Here is a 20,360-nt window from a genome sequence, read left to right as displayed (position 1 = left end):
GACTGCATGTCTCTGTGCGGGTGGGGTCTGTGCGGGACCGTGGGGGGTCTGTGCGTGCCTGCCAGCGGTCTGTGCGTGCCTGCCGGGGGTCTGTGCGGCCACTTGGGGATCTGTGCGGCCTACCGGCGGTCTGTGCGGGCCTGCCAGGGGGTCTGTGCGGCCTCTCGGGGGTCTGTGCGGCCTGCCGGGGGGTCTGTGCAGCCTGCCGGGGGGGCTGTGCGGCTTGCCGGTGGGTCTGTGTGGCCTGCCGGGGGTCTGTGCGGCCTCTCGGGGGTCTGTGCGGCCTACCAGGGATCTGTGCGGCCTGCCGGGGGGGTCTGTGCGGGCTGCCGGGGGTCTTTGTGTCTGTGCAGGCATCGTCCGATGAGACTACAAGTCCCATCGGACGATGCCTGCTACAATGACAGTGATTGACACATTAGCCAATGATGGGACAGTAGTAGTCCCATCATCCGGCTAATGTGTTGAGAATGTAAAAAAAAAAAAAAAAAATACTACATATATGCTACATACATACTACATAATACATACATACTACATACATGCCACATGCTACATACATGCTACATACATGTTTTGGCGGACCGCCAACTTTTTTTGTCCGTTGTGTCCGCCATTTTCTAGCGTGCATGCGCGGCCGAAACTCTGCCCCCTCCTCCCCAGACTTCAGAATGGGCAGCGGATGCGTTGAAAAACTGCATCCGCTGCCCACGTTGTGCACAAATTTCACAACGTGCGTCGGTACGTCGGCCCGACGCATAGCGATAGACCAGTACCGACGCAAGTGTGAAAGAGGCCTTAATGAGCGTTGAATTTTTAAAAAAAAACTGAAAAAAACGGTGTGGGCTCCCGCGCAATTTTCTGCGCCAGAGGGGGAAAGCCGACGGCCGGGGGCCAATATTTGTAGCCTGCTATGAATATCAGCCCGCAGCTGTCTGCGTAGCCTTTACTGGCTATTAAAATAGGGGGAACCCAAAAAAAATCATGTGGGGTCCCCCTATATTTTATAGCCAGAAAGGCTACGCAGATAGCTTTGGGCTGATATTCATAGCCTAGAGAGGGGCCATGGATACTGGCCCCCCCGGCTACAAATACCAGTCCGCAGCTGCCCCGGAAATGGTGCATCTGTGAGATGCGCCAATTCCGGCACTTAGCCCCTCTCTTCCCACTCCCGTGTAGCGGTGGGATATGGGGTAATAAGGGGTTAATGTCACCTTGCTATTGTAAGGTGACATTAAGCCGGGTTAATAACAGAGAGGCATCAGTAAGACACCTATCCATTATTAATCCAATACTAATAAAGGGTTAATAAAACACACACACATTAGGAAAAAAGTATTTTAATATTCTTCATTTAACCATACTTTCCATACTTCAGTGCCTGCAAAAAAACGTAAAATAATAAACTGTATACTACCTGTCCGCCGTAGTCCAATTAATAACGAGTATCCCACGACAATCTCCCCTATAGAACAGTGACATCGGGTGATGTCACTGCTCTATAGGACCCTTAGTGACACACTGACAGGTGAGTTCAAAGTCTTACTTTATGGCAATTGCTGCGTGGGAAAATTTCTCACACAGCAATGGCATAAACTGAGACTAGGGACTATTTTTTTTACAGCGGCGGAGGAATACAGTCGTGGAAGGATACCTTCCTCCTGTCATTGTGTTCCTGGAGCCCCTGGAGAGTGGTCGCATCAGCTGATGCTGCCGTTCTCTACTGGAGATCGTCGTGGGACACTCGTGGATTTCTGCGGATCCGGGAGTATATTGGTTGTTTGTTATTTTAATCTTTTTTACAGATGACACTGGCTTTGGGGAACAAAGTGACAAGTAATGGTGAGTATGTAATCTATGTTTAATGTACTGTATGTCTGTATGTATGTATTGTATGTAATGTATGAATGTATTGTATGCAGTATGTATGTTGTATGTATGTATGTATGTAGTATGTATGTAGTATGTATGTAGCATGTATGTAGTATGTATGTATGTAGTATGTATATAGTATGTATGTAGTATGTATGTAATGTATGTAGTATGTATGTAATGTATGTAGTATGTATGTAATGTATGTAGTATGTATGTAGTATGTATGTAGTATGCATGTAGCATGTATGTATGTTGTATGTATGTATGTTGTATGTATGTAGCATGTATGTAGCATGTACACTCACTGGCCACTTTATTAGGTACACCATGCTAGTAACGGGTTGGACCCCTTTTGCCTTCAGAACTGCCTTAATTCTTCGTGGCATAGATTCAACAAGGTGCTGGAAGCATTCCTCAGAGATTTTGGTCCATATTGACATGATGGCATCACACAGTTGCCGCAGATTTGTCGGCTGCACATCCCTGATGCGAATCTCCCGTTCCACCACATCCCAAAGATTTCATGTTGTTTACGCCAAATTCTGACCCTACCATCCGAATGTCGCAGCAGAAATCGAGACTCATCAGACCAAGCAACGTTTTTCCAATCTTCTACTGTCCAATTTCGATGAGCTTGTGCAAATTGTAGCCTCAGTTTCCTGTTCTTAGCTGAAAGGAGTGGTACCCGGTGTGGTCTTCTGCTGCTGTAGCCCATCTGCCTCAAAGTTCGACGCACTGTGCGTTCAGAGATGCTCTTAGGCCTACCTTGGTTGTAACGGGTGGCGATTTGAGTCACTGTTGCCTTTCTATCAGCTCGAACCAGTCTGCCCATTCTCCTCTGACCTCTGGCATCAACAAGGCATTTCCGCCCACAGAACTGCCGCTCACTGGATTTTTTTTCTTTTTCGGACCATTCTCTGTAAACCCTAGAGATGGTTGTGCGTGAAAATCCCAGTAGATCAGCAGTTTCTGAAATACTCAGACCAGCCCTTCTGGCACCAACAACCATGCCACGTTCAAAGGCACTCAAATCATCTTTCTTCCCCATACTGATGCTCGGTTTGAACTGCAGGAGATTGTCTTGACCATGTCTACATGCCTAAATGCACTGAGTTGCCGCCATGTGATTGGCTGATTAGAAATTAAGTGTTAACAAGAAGTTGGACAGGTGTACCTAATAAAGTGGCCAGTGAGTGTATGTAGTATGTATGTAGTATGTATGCAGCATATATGTAGTATAGAATTTTTTTTTTTTTTAACATTCAACACATTAGCCGGATGATGGGACTGCTACTGTCCCATCATTGGCTAATGTGTCAATCACTGTCATTGTAGCAGGCATCGTCCCATCGGACAATGCCTGCACAGACACAAAGACCCCCAGCAGGCTCATACAGACCCCCGAGAGGCCTGCACAGACCCCCCGGCAACCCGCACAGACCCCCCCCCCGGCAGGCCGCACAGACCCCCCGGCAAGCCGCACAGACCCCCGAGAGGCAGCACAGACCCCCGGCAGTCCGCACAGACTGCCGGCAGCCCGCACAGACCCCCCGGCAGGCACGCACAGAGCCCCGGCAGCCCGCACAGATCCCCCGGCAGGCCGCACAGACCCCCCAGCAGGCCACACAGACCGCTCCCGCACAGACCCCCCGGCAGGCCGCACAGACCCCCCAGCAGGCCGCACAGACCGCTCCCGCACAGACCCCCCGGCAGGCCGCACAGTCCCCCCAGCAGGCCGCACAGACCCCTCCCGCACACACAGACACGCATAGTGTCCGCCCATGCACCGCCCACACTCTTCCCCACTCCAGAACAGGATGTAGAAGGACAGAAAGGGCTTATTTACATTCCGATATTTGTGTCCCATTGACTTGTATTGGTATCGGGTATCGGTATCGGCGATATCCGGTATTTTTTGGATATCGGCCGATCCAATCCTATACTGATACTTCTGGATATCGGAAAGTATCACTCAACACTAGTAGTGACATCATCACTGTTTCAGGGGCTGTGTGGGGACACCATAATGTTTGATGAGCTTTGTGGGGACATCATATTGTTTGATGAGCTGTGTGGGGACATCATAACTGTTTGAGGGACTGTGTAAGGACATCATAAAAATTGATATAAAACTAATAAGTAAAGTAATAATAAGCATAATTAAGTTCGGCCCTCCACATCATTCACAATCTCTCATGTGGCCCCTCAGGAAAAATAATTGCCAATAGAGCATAAAAGTGCATTGTACAGACTCAATAAATAACTAAATGTATCTGTATTTTCTTTTCAGAAAAGCATCCCTTTTGCTGTAATTGGTTCCAATACGATTGTGGAGAAAAATGGAAAGCGTGTCAGGGGCCGTCTGTATCCTTGGGGGGTTGTTGAAGGTACGGGGCATCATTGGGACTTATAAGCTATAGTGGAATGACAATTTGTTAGAGGTCCAAAATAAATGCCTGAATTAAGATTTCATTTAGAATGACTCTGTGAACAGACCATGTAAGTATTGTACTGTATATTTTATGCTGTAAGCAGAATTGGATACTTGCAGAGGAAAGCTGGGATATTTCCCCCAAAGGTAAGCTTCAAGAAGAGTTGCCCTATTTTGTCCTGGAAGATCCCATCTAATTTGTAAGTTTCTTAACTGTTTTGCTCAGACAAATATGAATGAGGCATAATGTTTCAGGGGGCAGCAGGTAAGGATAGATTGAGGGTAGGCAGAATTGGTGGCTGTGGCACTCCTGGGACGGAGCTGTGTCCAAACAGCTAATAACGCTATGATAACTGGGAACCAATGACCGAATCCAGGCCTAGAGTCAATGTCATTAGCATTCATCTATAAGAATAAGATGTGATAATTGTCGTATTCTCCACCTTTGTAAGCGAAACGTACTGTCTGTAAGTCCCAACATCTTTTCCCATGAGCTGCCTATTCTAACACTCATTGATTTTGTCTTAGTGGAAAATGAGCAGCACTGTGACTTTGTCAAACTGCGCACAATGCTGATCCGTACTCACATGCAGGACCTTAAAGATGTGACAAGAGAAACTCACTATGAAAACTACCGGGCGCAGTGCATCCAGAGCTTGACACAACGGGTAGTGAGAGAACGGAATCGCAAGTAAGTGCAAGTAACTCCGCTAACAGGTCCAACGCAAATACATTATTAGGCACATGGGCCTGGTTTCCCTTTGCTGGATGAATGATAAATCTAAGTTACCAGACACTGCGGACAGGCTTTTATTTAACCTATAGAATGTCATACTCTTGTGATAGTATTGAGCATTTGCTGCATATTTATGTTACTACAGTACTATTGGGGTACTGCAATGACCTGAAAGCCCAGTGAATGATAAAATACAACAGAGAGATGTGTTTACCCTTCTCTTTGCTCAAATTTGGTTAAGCACACCAATTTCTCTGCAAACAAATTAAAAACAATAATGTGACGTGATGTAAAGGCACTTGACAGGCTGCAATATATATAACAACCACCAGGTGGCCACACATCAACACATACTAATCAACATATACTAATAGATGGCCTGTCCCAGGATGGAGCAGAAAATGTATCTACTTAAAGGGGTTATTACCCCTTTGACCCCTTTGTATACTTCCAGCTACATTCGAGCTACATTTGCTTGGCCTTACTCAATTCAATTGTATTCATCGAAGCCACGATATCTAGTTTGCATATAACTGCATGCATCCAAATCTCATTCATGCGGTCATGTGACCCCGCCACTCTCGCCCGCACCCACTCTTGCGGTGCGTGCTCTGTAAGGATTCAGAAGCCTGCAGTCACATAAGCTGCAGGCTTTTATCAAAAGACCGGACAGACCCTTTAAAGGCAGAGTTCTTGTCTGGACCCCCTTGTGCTTGCTAGTGCCCATATCACACTGTCTGTGCCTGTACAGCACTTTGATGTGGGCGCTGTCTCTGAATGTAGCAGGAGCCACTCTCCGATATACTGGAGATTGGGTGGTGCATCATCGGTCTCCCTTAAAGGGAATCTGTTAGAAGGTTTTTGCTATGTAATCTGAAGACAGCATGCTGGAGGTGTTAAAACACAGATTTCAGCATTGCGTCTCTTGTCAAGCTCCAAGATTTTATTTTCTTACAATGGTCCCCTGGTCACACACACTGTGTATAGACATTGTATATGCAGAGCCTGGTGTGCGCAGGGTCGACTGAGCTGTGGGCCGGGTTAGCTTTTCAGCTCTGCTACATTGCTAAATGTAAAAGCTCTGATTGTGTCACAACTGCGGCACCCAGTAAACGAAGTGATACATCGCTGGATTCAGCTTCTCTTTGCCTACATCATGCGGCTTTAAGATGAGGTATCAAAAACCTGCTGACAGATTCCCTTTAAGCCCCACCGCCCAACCGATGAGTGCAGGTCACAGCGTACTCTACAATAGAAACAAATAGGGATCTCATACCGCTCTTATGGCCCACATATGTGAATGTCTTAACGTGTCATGCGGTCATCCAGGTACTTGCTGGCAATATTTTGTTTACAGATTGACACATAACACGCTAAGGCAAAGCTTATTAGATAGACATCTTGTGACAGAGTATTACAAAATCATGTTTTATTTTAAGTTGATAATCTCGCACCACACATCTCAAGATGTGTTGCGATGAGCGTAAAGGTAAGGAAGGACATATTTGTATGAATGATCATATGCGCTCTTATCTGCTCACTCCAGCAATCAATAAAGAAATTATTTTCAAGCTCTTGTGTTTTTTTCTTACAGTAAACTGACTCGAGAAAGTGGTACAGATTTTCCAATTCCCAGCGTGCCTCCATCACCAGAGCATGAGACGATGAAACTCATCCGTGAGAAGGATGAGGAGGTGAGAGGATACTATTCTCCAGTATTCACAGAAAGCAGATAGCAAAAAGTACTTTTTCTGCTGATGGTTTGTCCCATGGGTGAGTGGAACAGGCTGCCACAAGCGGTGGTGAGTTCTCCTTCAATGGAAGTCTTCAAACAGAGGTTGGACAGACACCTGCCTGAGATGGTTTAGTGAGTTCTGCATTGAGTAAGGGGGTTGTACCAGGTGACCCTGGAGGTCACTTACAACTCTAACAGTCTATAATTCTATGACTTAGACAATCCTATTCGGTAACTTGGACATGATAAAATAGCACACTCAATAGGGCTACTTTTCACATGGTCATCTGTAAGGGAGCCATTAATCCAATATATATCCTACCTCTGGATGTAGGCGAAAGAAAAAGTCAAATCCTCAATGGGCACTTGACTAGCAAGGCGGCATCAATCATGAAAAGATGTTGTCTAAATAGGCGACATCGTTATGTTCCTCCACACTGCCCCATTGTACTAAACATACTTTAGGTGAGATTTACTAAAGTGGCTGTCCACTACTGGTGGTGCATAAAATAGTTAAAAATGCATACTTACCACCCGGACCATGTCATGTAGCTGCACCAGTGAGTGAGCTACAGTGCCGATGTGACTGTTTACGTCACAAGATGGACGGTGGATATGTGGCTCGGAGCAGACAATGGCACCAGGTTTCTTTTGTGTTTTCAACGTTTTCTGTGTCTTGTTCGACAAAGGACATGATCTTTCTTTGTCACAAATAGTGTTGAGCATTCCGATACCGCAAGTATCGGGTATCGGCCGATATTTGCTGTATCGGAATTCCGATACCGAGTTCCGATATTTTTGTGATATCGGAAATCGGAATCGGAAGTTCCCAGTGTATGGTTCCCAGGGTCTGGAGGAGAGGAGACTCTCCTTCAGGCCCTGGGATCCATATTCATGTAAAAAATAAAGAATAAAAATAAAAAATATGGATATACTCACCCCTCCGGCGGACCCTGGACCTTAGCGATATAACCAGCAGCCTCCGTTCCTAAGAATGCAGTGAGTGTAGGACCTGCGATGACGTCGCGGCTTGTGATTGGTCGCGTGAGCGGTCACATGAGCGGTCACGCGACCAATCACAAGCCGCGACGTCATCGAAGGTCCTTCACTCTGCATTCTTAGGAACGGTGGCTGCCAGTTACATCGCTAAGGTTCAGGGTCCGCCGGAGGGGTGAGTATATCCATATTTTTTATTTTTATTCTTTATTTTTTACATGAATATGGATCCCAGGGCCAGAAGGAGAGTTTCCTCTCCTTCACACCCTGGGAACCATCCAGGATACCTTCCGATATTTGTGTCCCATTGACTTGTATTGGTATCGGGTATCGGTATCGGCGAGATCCGATATTTTGCCGTATCGGCCGATCCAATCCGATACCGATACTTTCGAATATCGGAAGGTATCGCTCAACACTAGTCACAAAATGTTCTAGAACAAAGTGACCCAACAATAGGTGATATAAACTAAAAGGGAAATTTTTATTACGAGAGGAATCTTTTATTCAGTTTTGCTGTAAACTGCGCTGTTGTTATTTGCGCCCAATTCATTGTCTAAGTGTAAAACCTACACTGTGTGCACAAGTATTGGCAAGTGAATATTTTGACGCGTCTCATCATTTTAATGCAAATTATCCACCTGCAAGCTGTACAAACTTGAATGCTTATTGGATGAAGCAGATCAGGTGATGTGTGTTTGTACAAGGAGAGAAGTTGTGGTCAAAACTGCAGCGGCCAGATGTTACAGCATAGTGGATGGGATTTCTAAGTTTACACTTTATTAAAATGAGTCAGCATTGATATATCCGCCCTGGTGGGCACAGCTGTATTTCCTAAGAAAATGGCTCTAATCAAAGCTTGGTCCTCATATTGCATCATCTGAGCTATGATTTAGTAATCAGATATTTCGGCGCATTTCCTAGAGATGAGCGAATCTGACGAGATTCATGTTTGGTAAATCGCATGGATTTTTCAGGGAATTTTGATTTGCAGCAAAGTTGTTCGATTTGAGTTGAATGTTCCTTATTATTCTCTGGGGTCTTTATAGACCCCATAGCACAATGGACGTAGGATTTAAAAAAAAATACTCGCCTCATTGTCTACCTGTGCTGTCATCCTCACATGCTGCCGTCAGGAGGACCTCTGCGTATCTTTTTTTTCCCTTCCCCGTTGTTCACATTTTCTTTTGACACTTCCCTCCAGATGCAGGCTTCTGGCACATCTAGGCCTCTGTCATCAATATGTGCCATGCTGTCACTTAGATGACGCGTGTCGTAATATGTGACGTCACAATGTGCACCGCAACGGCTCGCAAGGATATCAGAGGTCAAGTTATGCCGGAAGGCCTGGTCTGGAGTGTGGAGACCAAAGAGGATGTGTGTAACTAAGGAAAATAAGGTGGGCTATGTGGGTGGCAACTGTTTGCTTAGCCCTCATATGGTCAGTAAAATAACATATGCAACCGTCCTCCATTTTTCAGAAAATACAGCAAATTACAAAATGACTCTATTTTGAAGAACATGGATTTTTATAAAATTTGAGAATCAATGTAAATTTGCTCATCTATAGCATCCACTTCTAATCTTTGGATCCTTAGGATTGGACATTACTGAACACATTATTTTTGCTCTCTTTTACAGTTGCGGAGGATGCAAGAGGTCCTGCAGAAGATGCAGAAGCAGATGAAAGACTCTCAATAAATCTTTGCAGTGCCACCTCCACTCGTCATAATACCTCAAATTCTCCATTTATTTTTCTTCCACCTAAAGACCAAACCCAAGACCTAAAATTACAAAAGTTCTGGTGCTTGCAAAGAAGAAGATATAGGCTAAAAAATAGATAAGCTAAGAAAAAAGCACATCTGTGACTGTAGGTTCCTTGGTAAGATGATTGGTATAATGGTAACCGGATGGAAAACTTTGCCCACTTTGAAGATGCGAGTTGATTGCATGCAAGAAAAGTCTGTCTGCTGTCTAGGTTACCCTGACTAAGTGATGTTCCACATTGTAGTCACCTTAAATTGCATGTTAGCGAATTACATTGTTAAAAATGTCCTAACATTTACGTATTAGCGGAAGTATTTCATGTAATACTAAATTGCATTAAGGTCTGCTGGGATGTGCTGATAAACAGAAATCATGGGACCCCATAAATTATAGGACCACACATCGAGACTTGTAGGCCAAATGCATAGCTGTAGCATACTATGTTGTTAATGTCTATGGCATTTACTTAGTTCTCTGTCAATATAAGTATTAGACCAGCGCTCTGTACTAAAGGTATAGAGTGCCACTGTTCATTATGGTAAACGGGTTTTCTGATAGGTTCCTGGCCTCTAAAGACCAGCGCTGGGTTAAAATAATAAAATGAGATGGTACTTACTCTCCCCAAGTTTCTGTCTCTCCATTGCTTCTTCAGTTTCTGTTTACTGGATCACCGCTGCAGTCAATCACTGGGCTCAATGACTCGTGCCATCTATGTTATCGCTGCCGCTGAGCTCTGTGATGGGCTGCAGTGGTGAGGTGTGCTGTAGTCGTGATGTCACTGCTGCAACCAGTAAACTGAAACCGGAGCAGCGGAGAAACTATGCTGGACTTGGAGAGACTGTGTAATATGTGAGTTTATTATTTTAATCTAGCAGTCGCTACTAGAGGGCAGAAACCTAGAATTGGAAAATCCTTTTAAATAGTAAGTGCGGAGGCTGTTAGTTTGCTATGTCTATAGAATGACAGAACAATTTGCATGAAAAATCCACATGGAGCTTCAAATTTTGATGTCTTTACACTCGGACTGCCAGAAGCCACCACTAGGGGGAGCTCATTGCATTTGAATTTATAAGGTTATAACTGAACTCAAAAGGAGATATAACATTTCTGTAACGTGATCGCCCCCTAGTGCAGACTATAGGAATCTCTCTGGGACACCTTTATTAAAATCTTATAGTAATTAAACCGTCTTTCTTGTCTAGAGCAACCAACCAAAATGAATCGTTATTGCTATAGGCAATTAAAGACTGTTTTACTGATAGAAAGTTTTGGTAAATCTCCCAATACATCTATGAAAATAGCAAAAGCAGTTGAGACGTAGGCAATTCTCACACCATGCAGTATACAGAAACGTCATTACTTCTGTGCGGTCTGTGACTAACTCTTGTCGTTGGACTCCTACTTAGCTGCAATCTCCTTAATTACAGATGTAGTTGTTTAGTTTCTCAAAAAAAAAAGTCTTACAATTGACATCTCTCCTCTACAATTCCTGATAATGCACATAAATAATGCCAGACAATGTAGTGATTACTGGTGAAGCTTCCCCTTAATTCTAGTCTCATCCATTTAAGGTGACAGCAGAGAAAACCCCAATGTGGACTACACAGCTTTATATAGATCTATTTCACATCACATTAACAGTCGCTATGAGGCCGATCGCATGCACACACATGCTACATTGTAAGCCATTGCTGTCGTATTGGAAAATCATGGCTGCAATCCTCTTCAGTGGTTGTTATCCCAGAAAGTCTAATGTGCGTAGGGAAAGACCAGTCCCAGGATCCGAAATACCTTCAGTTCTAAATCGTTTTCATATATTGGTATATATGTGAGTGTTCTGTATAGCCTTTTATACAATCCAGCTTATTTTTACATTTAGTGGCCTTTTAGCCCATGTAGAGCTATTGACAATGTTTTGTATTGCTTACATTTATAATCCACCTATGCAACATCCTTATTCCACTCATATATGTGGTTTCACATCATCAGGAAACCCGGAATAATGCCTCCTCATCCGACCATCCTGGCAGTGACCCGAAAACTTATAATTTACTGTTTTACTTTGAAATATAGTTGTATTTTGTTTACCCTTTGTTTTAGCCCTACATTAGAAGAGGTTGTCTTTTTTACCTTTTGGCATAGAAAACATTGTAATCTTATGATTAGCCCATCTACAAATTCTAGGAAGTATTGGTTTGGGGTTAGGTTACACTCCTGAAGGCTGATGAATACATATTGTTGACCACTAGGTTACTGGGCTAATAATTGGCTCGTCAGGGGGATCAGATCTGGTGATTTGATGCTTCTTTTTAGGATTCAAGAGTTGACATGCACAACATGGATTTACCAGGGAGGTTGATTTCTCACCAACAGTGATTTATTAGATTTGTATGGGTAGACTGGAAACTTGGCTTCACCTGACATTGATTAACCAGGTCTCGCTCATTAGAAATTCTCAGGCTTGTGAAAGGACAACACTACAACCACCAGCTTTGTGAAAACACCTTCTTATTTTACTTGGACCTTAAAAATGGCTGGCTTTCTGCCATACCTGGTGGCCTGCTGATTCCTGCATGTCGTTTTCCACCAAAGCCTCAGAATTCATGTTTGCTTGTAATTAAATCTGTGTTAATAAAGGAAGCAACCAAACCTACTATTTACTGATTACAGCATATTAAACATTGTTCACCTTCCTATAGTCTGGTGTTTCTTTTTGTCATACCTGTTGTAACATGAAGAAGGTCAACACCTATTGTCGAAATGTTCACAATTTTCAGTAGCAACAATGGTGAACATAGTGAAAGTCCTAATTTGGCCCCCCTCCCAATTAGGAGTCACGGAGTAGGCGGGGTCATGGCGCATACACGCAGTGAAGAGAAGACAATACCATCCATCTTTTATAGACGGTAACGGATATGTATTATGAAGCCAAGACAGGTAGTATGCCCTACTGAAGCCCCTTTGTGTTTTCACCCACTACCATATCCTTGTCATGGTCCCAATAGAGTATGATGTACCCCAAAATGCCCACTGACAAATACAGAATGATAATCCCCCAGTGAATTCTCGCACACAATTTTCCTCTCACTATCAGCCACAAGCACAACATGTTCACCCCAGGAAAGTATCAAACCCCAACAGAACATGATGTCCTCACAGTGACCCTCTACAACATTGGTTCCCCATAGTGAGCTCTCCCACACTATCATGACACTAGTGATCCCCCTCGCATACATACAGTATAATTCCCCCATAGCACCCAAAGGCATATCTGGGGGGGTAGGCGGGGCATGTGCCCCTGGCACAGCTGGCAGGGGGGTGCAGTCAGGCCATCTAATGCAGAGGTCCAAAGTGTCTCCCCCGGCTGCTGTATTCTGCCGCTCCATGTACTGGGAGTTTGTGGAGCGCCCTACCAGGGCAGCGGGGTACTCGGTACCGGGTCCGGTCTTAAAGGGGATGTCACGGTGGCTGCGGCCCAGTCCATGGCCCTGGGCATCCAACTAAAGGGGAAGGTCTTTTAAAGCGAACCTGTCACCCCCAAAATCGATGGTGAGGTATGCTCACCAGCATCAGGGGCTTATCTACAGTATTCTGTAATGCTGTAGATAAGCCCCCGATGTTACCTGAAAGAGGAGAAAAAGAGGTTAGATTATACTCACCCAGGGGCGGTCCCACTCCGATGGGCGTCTCAGGTCTGCTCCGGCGCCTCTTATCTTCATTCCATGACGTCCTCTTCTGGTCTCCGCGCCTCTGCTTTGGCGCAGGCGTACTTTGTCTGCCCTGTTGAGGGCAGAGCAAAGTACTGCAGTGCGCAGGCGCCAGTAAGGTCAGAGAGGCCAGGCGCCTGCGCACTGCAGTACTTTGCTCTGCCCTCACCAGGGCAGACAAAGTACGCCTGCGCCGAAGCCGCGGCGCGGAGACCAGAAGAGGACGTCATGGAATGAAGATGGGAGGCACCGGAGCAGACCTGAGATGTCCATTTGACCACGGACCACAGCGGGACCGCCCAGGTGAGTATATTATAACCTCTTTTTCTCCTCTTTCAGGTAACATCGGGGGCTTATCTACAGCATTACAGAATGCTGTAGATAAGCCCCTGATGACGGTGAGCTTACCTCACCATCGATTTTGGGGGTGACAGGTTCCCTTTAAGGGAATTTGTAATATCTATTGTTCGTGACACCACCTGTGGTTTTCGGTCAGTGAGGACCGACGCTGCTCAAAGGGGTCCTCTGGGGTGATGGTATGCAGTAAGATGGTGACACTTCCCACAGATGAAGCGGGGTCCCCAGGGCTTCCCAAGTGTATGGCAAGATGGTGTAAGCCGATAAATGAGCAAAGAACAAGGACACAGGTTTGCAAAGTCTTTACCTGGTTTACTGATGGTAGTTGTAGTCCTCAGTCCAGGGTACCAAGTGCAGGGTTGCTGTGGTCCGGCCGGCTTGGAGGCAATAGGACATCCCTCTCCCAGGTGAGGTCCGTAATCCTTTCCTACTAGCGCTGTTTAGTTGGTTAGGTCGCTGCCGCTTGATGCTCAGGGCAAGTCCCCTCTCTCTTGTCCTAAGACAGATGTCTGTACGACAGGCAGTTCGAGCATATTTATAGGGACTCAAAAGTTACTGCTTCCCCTCAGACTTGATGCAGGCAATTGACATACAGTCCTATGCCACTATAGCCTCAGGCTCCCGGTACCCGGTTCTGCGCCTTGGCTCCCAGGGTGTCCTTCCACTGTTCCCCTGCTGAGCCTCTTCCTCCTCTGTGCTTCTTCCCTCTAAGCTCTTCCACAATTCAACTCCTCACGATATCTCTCTTTCCAGGGGTAGCAGCTCCCTCGTGGCTACTCGGCCCCTATGTCTGCTCCAGACGTCCTTCTACTATCCTCTACTCTCTCAGACTGGCTAGCTCCTCCTCCAGACCAGGATACATAAAGTGTAAGGAAGCTCCCCCTGAATCTGGGTCATACAGACGCGAGTACAATTGAAGCTCTGACTGTTATGGACCTGGTGGTTAGGAGCACCTGGAATGACCTGATGGTTAAACTGTAAACCAGGACAAGCTCTGGGAAGTGGGAGCTCTGCTGACCGCAAACCCTAATCCTATCACACACACTAGAAATAGCCGTGGAGCGTACCTAACTCTGCCTAGACGCCTCTTCACAGCCTAAGAGCTAACTACCCCTAAAGGTAGGAAATAAAGCCTTACCTTGCCTCAGAGAAATTCCCCAAAGGAAAAGGCAGCCCCCCACAAATATTGACTGTGAGTTAAGATGGAAGTCACAAACACAGGGATGAAACAGGTTTCAGCAAAGGAGGCCAGACTTAACTAAACAGACAGAGGATAGAAAAGATATCTTTGCGGTCAGCACAAAAAACTACAAAATACCACGCAGAGTGTGCAAAAAGACCCCCGCACCGACTCACGGTGCGGAGGTGCCACTCTGCATCCCAGAGCTTCCAGCTAGCGAGGCAATATCATGATCGCAAGCTGGACAAGAAAAACAATGAACAACAAAATAACTAGCAGGGACTTAGCTTCTGCTGGAGTAGACAGGTCATCAGAAAGATCCAGGAGAGATCTGAACCAGTACTAAGACATTGACAGCTGGCATGGAGTAACGATCTGAGTGGAGTTAAATAGAGAAGCCAGCCTAGCACTAAACGAGAGCAGCTGAGGAAGGAATCTCAGAACCAGCAGCTCCACTAACAGCCACCAGAGGGAGTCCACAGACAGAACTCGCCGAAGTACCATTCATGACCACAGGAGGGAGTTCGAGAACGGAATTCACAACAGTACCCCCTTTTGAGGAGGGGTCACCGAACCCTCACCAGAGCCCCCAGGCCGATCAGGACGAGCCAAATGAAAGGCACGAACTAAATCGGCCGCATGGACATCAGAGGCAACAACCCAGGAATTATCTTCCTGATCATAGCCCTTCCATTTGACCAGGTACTGAAGCTTCCGTCTCGAAATACGAGAATCTAAAATCTTCACCACATACTCCAACTCCCCCTCGACCAACACCGGAGCAGGAGGGTCAACGGAGGGAACCATAGGCGTCACATATCTCTGCAACAACGACCTATGGAACACATTATGGATGGCAAAAGACGCTGGAAGGGCCAAACGAAATGACACAGGATTGAGAATTTCAGAAATCTTATACGGACCAATGAAACGAGGCTTAAACTTAGGAGAAGAAACCTTCATAGGAACATAACGAGACGACAACCAAACCAAATCCCCAACACGAAGTCGGGGACCAACACGGCGACGGCGGTTAGCGAAACTTTGAGCCTTCTCCTGGGACAATGTCAAATTGTCCACCACGTGATTCCAAATTTGCTGCAACCTATCCACCACAGAATCCACACCAGGACAGTCCGAAGGCTCAACCTGCCCTGAAGAAAAACGAGGATGGAAACCAGAATTACAAAAAAAAGGCGAAACCAAAGTAGCCGAACTGGCCCGATTATTAAGGGCGAACTCAGCCAAAGGCAAGAAGGTCACCCAATCATCCTGATCAGCAGAAACAAAGCATCTCAGATATGTTTCCAAAGTCTGATTGGTTCGTTCAGTTTGGCCATTTGTCTGAGGATGGAAAGCCGAAGAAAAAGACAAATCAATGACCATCTTAGCACAAAAGGACCGCCAAAACCTTGAAACAAACTGGGAACCTCTGTCCGACACGATGTTCTCCGGAATGCCGTGCAAACGAACCACATGCTGGAAAAATAATGGAACCAAATCAGAGGAGGAAGGCAATTTAGGCAAGGGTACCAAATGGACCATCTTAGAGAAGCAATCACAAACCACCCAGATGACCGACATCCTTTGAGAGACAGGGAGATCTGAAATAAAATCCATGGAAACATGCGTCCAGGGCCTTTTCGGGACTGGCAAGGGCAAAAGCAACCCACTGGCACGAGAACAGCAGGGCTTAGCCCGAGCACAAGTCCCACAGGACTGCACAAAGGAACGTACATCCCGTGACAAGGACGGCCACCAAAAGGACCTAGCCACCAAATCCCTGGTACCAAAGATTCCAGGATGACCAGCCAACACCGAACAATGAACCTCAGAGATAACTCTACTAGTCCATCTATCAGGTACAAACAGTTTCTCCGCTGGACAACGGTCAGGTCTATCAGCCTGAAACTCCTGCAGCACCCGCCGCAAATCAGGGGAGATGGCAGACAAAATTACCCCCTCTTTGAGAATACCAGCCGGCTCAGGAACTCCCGGAGAATCAGGCACAAAACTCCTTGAAAGGGCATCAGCCTTCACATTCTTAGAACCCGGAAGGTATGAAACCACAAAATCGAAATGGGAGAAAAACAGCGACCATCGAGCCTGTCTAGGATTCAACCGCTTGGCAGACTCGAGATAAGTCAGATTCTTGTGATCCGTCAAGACCACCACGCGATGCTTGGCTCCTTCAAGCCAATGTCGCCACTCCTCAAATGCCCACTTCATGGCCAACAACTCCCGATTGCCAACATCATAATTACGCTCAGCAGGCGAAAACTTCCTAGAAAAGAAAGCACATGGCTTCATCACAGAGCCATCAGAACTTCTTTGAGACAGAACAGCCCCTGCTCCAATCTCAGAAGCATCCACCTCGACCTGAAAAGGGAGCGAAACATCTGGCTGACACAACACAGGGGCTGAAGAGAAACGATGTTTCAACTCCTGAAAGGCCTCAACGGCCGCAGAGGACCAATTCACCACATCCGCACCTTTCTTGGTCAAATCAGTCAACGGTTTAACCACACTAGAGAAATTAGCAATGAAGCGACGGTAAAAATTAGCAAAGCCCAGGAATTTCTGAAGGCTCTTCACAGACATAGCCTGAGTCCAATCATAAATGGCCTGAACTTTAACAGGATCCATCTCGATAGTAGAAGGGGAAAAAATGAAGCCCAAAAATGAAACCTTCTGAACTCCGAAGAGACATTTAGACCCCTTCACAAACAAGGAATTAGCACGAAGGACCTGGAACACCATTCTGACCTGTTTCACATGAGACTCCCAGTCATCCGAAAAGACCAAAATATCATCCAAATATACAATCATGAATCTATCCAGGTAGTTTCGGAAGATGTCATGCATAAAGGACTGAAACACAGATGGGGCATTAGAAAGCCCGAATGGCATCACCAGGTACTCAAAATGGCCCTCGGGCGTATTAAATGCTGTTTTCCATTCATCGCCCTGTTTAATACGCACATGATTATACGCCCCTCGAAGATCTATCTTGGTGAACCACCTAGCACCCTTAATCCGAGCAAACAAATCAGACAGTAGAGGCAAAGGGTACTGAAATTTGACCGTGATTTTATTGAGAAGGCGGTAATCTATACAAGGTCTCAGAGAACCATCCTTCTTGGCCACAAAAAAGAACCCTGCTCCCAACGGTGATGACGACGGGCGAATATACCCTTTCTCCAAGGACTCCTTTATATAACTCCGCATAGCGGCGTGTTCTGGCACAGATAAATTGAACAGTCGGCCCTTTGGAAACTTACTACCAGGAATCAGATTAATAGCACAATCGCAATCCCTATGAGGAGGTAGGGCACTGGATTTGGGCTCATCAAATACATCCCGGTAATCCGACAAAAACTCAGGGACTTCAGAAGGAGTGGAAGAAGCAATTGACAACAATGGAACATCACTATGTACCCCTTGACAACTCCAACTGGACACAGACATTGATTTCCAATCCAATACTGGATTATGGACCTGTAGCCATGGCAAACCCAATACGACCACATCATGCAGATTATGCAACACCAAAAAGCGAATATCCTCCTGATGTGCAAGAGCCATGCACATGGTCAACTGAGTCCAGTACTGAGGCTTAATCTTGGCCGAAGGCGTAGCATCAATTCCCCTCAATGGAATAGGATACTGCAAGGGCTCCAAGAAAAAAACACAGCGCCTGGCAAACTCCAAGTCCATCAAATTCAGGGCAGCGCCGGAATCCACAAATGCCATAACAGAATAGGACGACAAAGAGTAAATCAGAGTAACGGACAAAAGAAATTTAGGCTGTACAGTACCAATGGTGACAGACCTAGCGAACCGCTTAGTGCGCTTAGGACAATCAGAGATAGCATGAGTGGAGTCACCACAATAAAAACACAGCCCATTCTGACGTCTGTGTTCTTGCCGTTCAGCTCTGGTCAAAGTCCTATCACATTGCATAGGCTCAGGCCTCTGCTCAGAAGATACCGCCAAATGGTGCACAGCTTTGCGCTCACGCAAGCGCCGATCGATCTGAATGGCCAAGGACATAGACTCATTCAGACCAGCAGGCGTGGGGAACCCCACCATAACATCCTTAAGGGCTTCAGAAAGACCCTTTCTGAAAATTGCTGCCAGGGCACACTCATTCCACTGAGTAAGCACAGACCACTTTCTAAACTTCTGACAATATACCTCCGCTTCATCCTGACCCTGACACAAAGCCAGCAAGATTTTCTCTGCCTGATCCACTGAATTCGGTTCATCATAAAGCAATCCAAGTGCCAGAAAAAACGCATCTACATTACGCAATGCAGGGTCTCCTGGCGCCAGGGAAAATGCCCAGTCTTGAGGGTCGCCACGTAACAAAGAAATAACGATTTTTACTTGCTGAATGGGGTCACCACAGGAGCGGGGTTTCAAAGCAAGAAACAGTCTACAATTATTTTTGAAATTCAGGAACTTAGATCTATCCCCAGAAAACAAATCAGGAATTGGCATTCTAGGCTCTAACATCGGATTCTGAACTACATAATCCTGAATGCTTTGTACCCTTGCATTGAGTTGATCCATACAAGAGGACAGACCCTGAATATCCATATCTGCACCTGAGTACTGAACCACCCAGAAGTTAAGGGGAAAAGAAAGACGAAACACACTGCAGAGAAAAAAAAATTGTCTCAGAACTTCTCTTATCCCTCTATTGAGATGCATTAACACTTTGCAGGCCAGCTGTACTGTTATGGACCTGGTGGTTAGGAGCACCTGGAATGACCTGATGGTTAAACTGTAAACCAGGACAAGCTCTGGGAAGTGGGAGCTCTGCTGACCGCAAACCCTAATCCTATCACACACACTAGAAATAGCCGTGGAGCGTACCTAACTCTGCCTAGACGCCTCTTCACAGCCTAAGAGCTAACGACCCCTAAAGGTAGGAAATAAAGCCTTACCTTGCCTCAGAGAAATTCCCCAAAGGAAAAGGCAGCCCCCCACAAATATTGACTGTGAGTTAAGATGGAAGTCACAAACACAGGGATGAAACAGGTTTCAGCAAAGGAGGCCAGACTTAACTAAACAGACAGAGGATAGAAAAGATATCTTTGCGGTCAGCACAAAAAACTACAAAATACCACGCAGAGTGTGCAAAAAGACCCCCGCACCGACTCACGGTGCGGAGGTGCCACTCTGCATCCCAGAGCTTCCAGCTAGCGAGGCAATATCATGATCGCAAGCTGGACAAGAAAAACAATGAACAACAAAATAACTAGCAGGGACTTAGCTTCTGCTGGAGTAGACAGGTCATCAGAAAGATCCAGGAGAGATCTGAACCAGTACTAAGACATTGACAGCTGGCATGGAGTAACGATCTGAGTGGAGTTAAATAGAGAAGCCAGCCTAGCACTAAATGAGAGCAGCTGAGGAAGGAATCTCAGAACCAGCAGCTCCACTCACAGCCACCAGAGGGAGTCCACAGACAGAACTCGCCGAAGTACCATTCATGACCACAGGAGGGAGTTCGAGAACGGAATTCACAACATCTGACCATCGAGTCATGGGAATGCCAGCAGCGTGAT

General features: G+C 46.0%; 1 protein-coding gene across 2 annotated transcripts in view; it reads left to right on the top strand.

The window, feature by feature from the left end:
* The window catches only part of LOC143815394 (septin-5-like), a 151,087-nt gene that overhangs the window by 111,020 nt on the left and 19,707 nt on the right, over positions 1 to 20,360 (top strand). The window contains exons 9-12 of one of the 2 annotated variants that reach the window (XR_013223736.1): positions 4,166 to 4,262; positions 4,835 to 4,997; positions 6,637 to 6,736; positions 9,415 to 10,462. Coding sequence is in view for 1 of the 2 variants with exons in the window: in XM_077294530.1 (XP_077150645.1) it covers positions 4,166 to 4,262; positions 4,835 to 4,997; positions 6,637 to 6,736; positions 9,415 to 9,474 (420 nt within the window). In the remaining variant the exon portion in view is untranslated. Of the gene's footprint in view, positions 1 to 4,165; positions 4,263 to 4,834; positions 4,998 to 6,636; positions 6,737 to 9,414; positions 12,238 to 20,360 lie in introns of those variants that run through there. The other variant, XM_077294530.1, reaches the window with a different exon arrangement.

The sequence above is a fragment of the Ranitomeya variabilis genome, chromosome 3, assembly GCF_051348905.1.
Source record: "Ranitomeya variabilis isolate aRanVar5 chromosome 3, aRanVar5.hap1, whole genome shotgun sequence".
NCBI classification, from domain to species: Eukaryota; Metazoa; Chordata; class Amphibia; order Anura; family Dendrobatidae; genus Ranitomeya; species Ranitomeya variabilis.
This window is presented reverse-complemented; position numbering and strand designations above follow the sequence as displayed.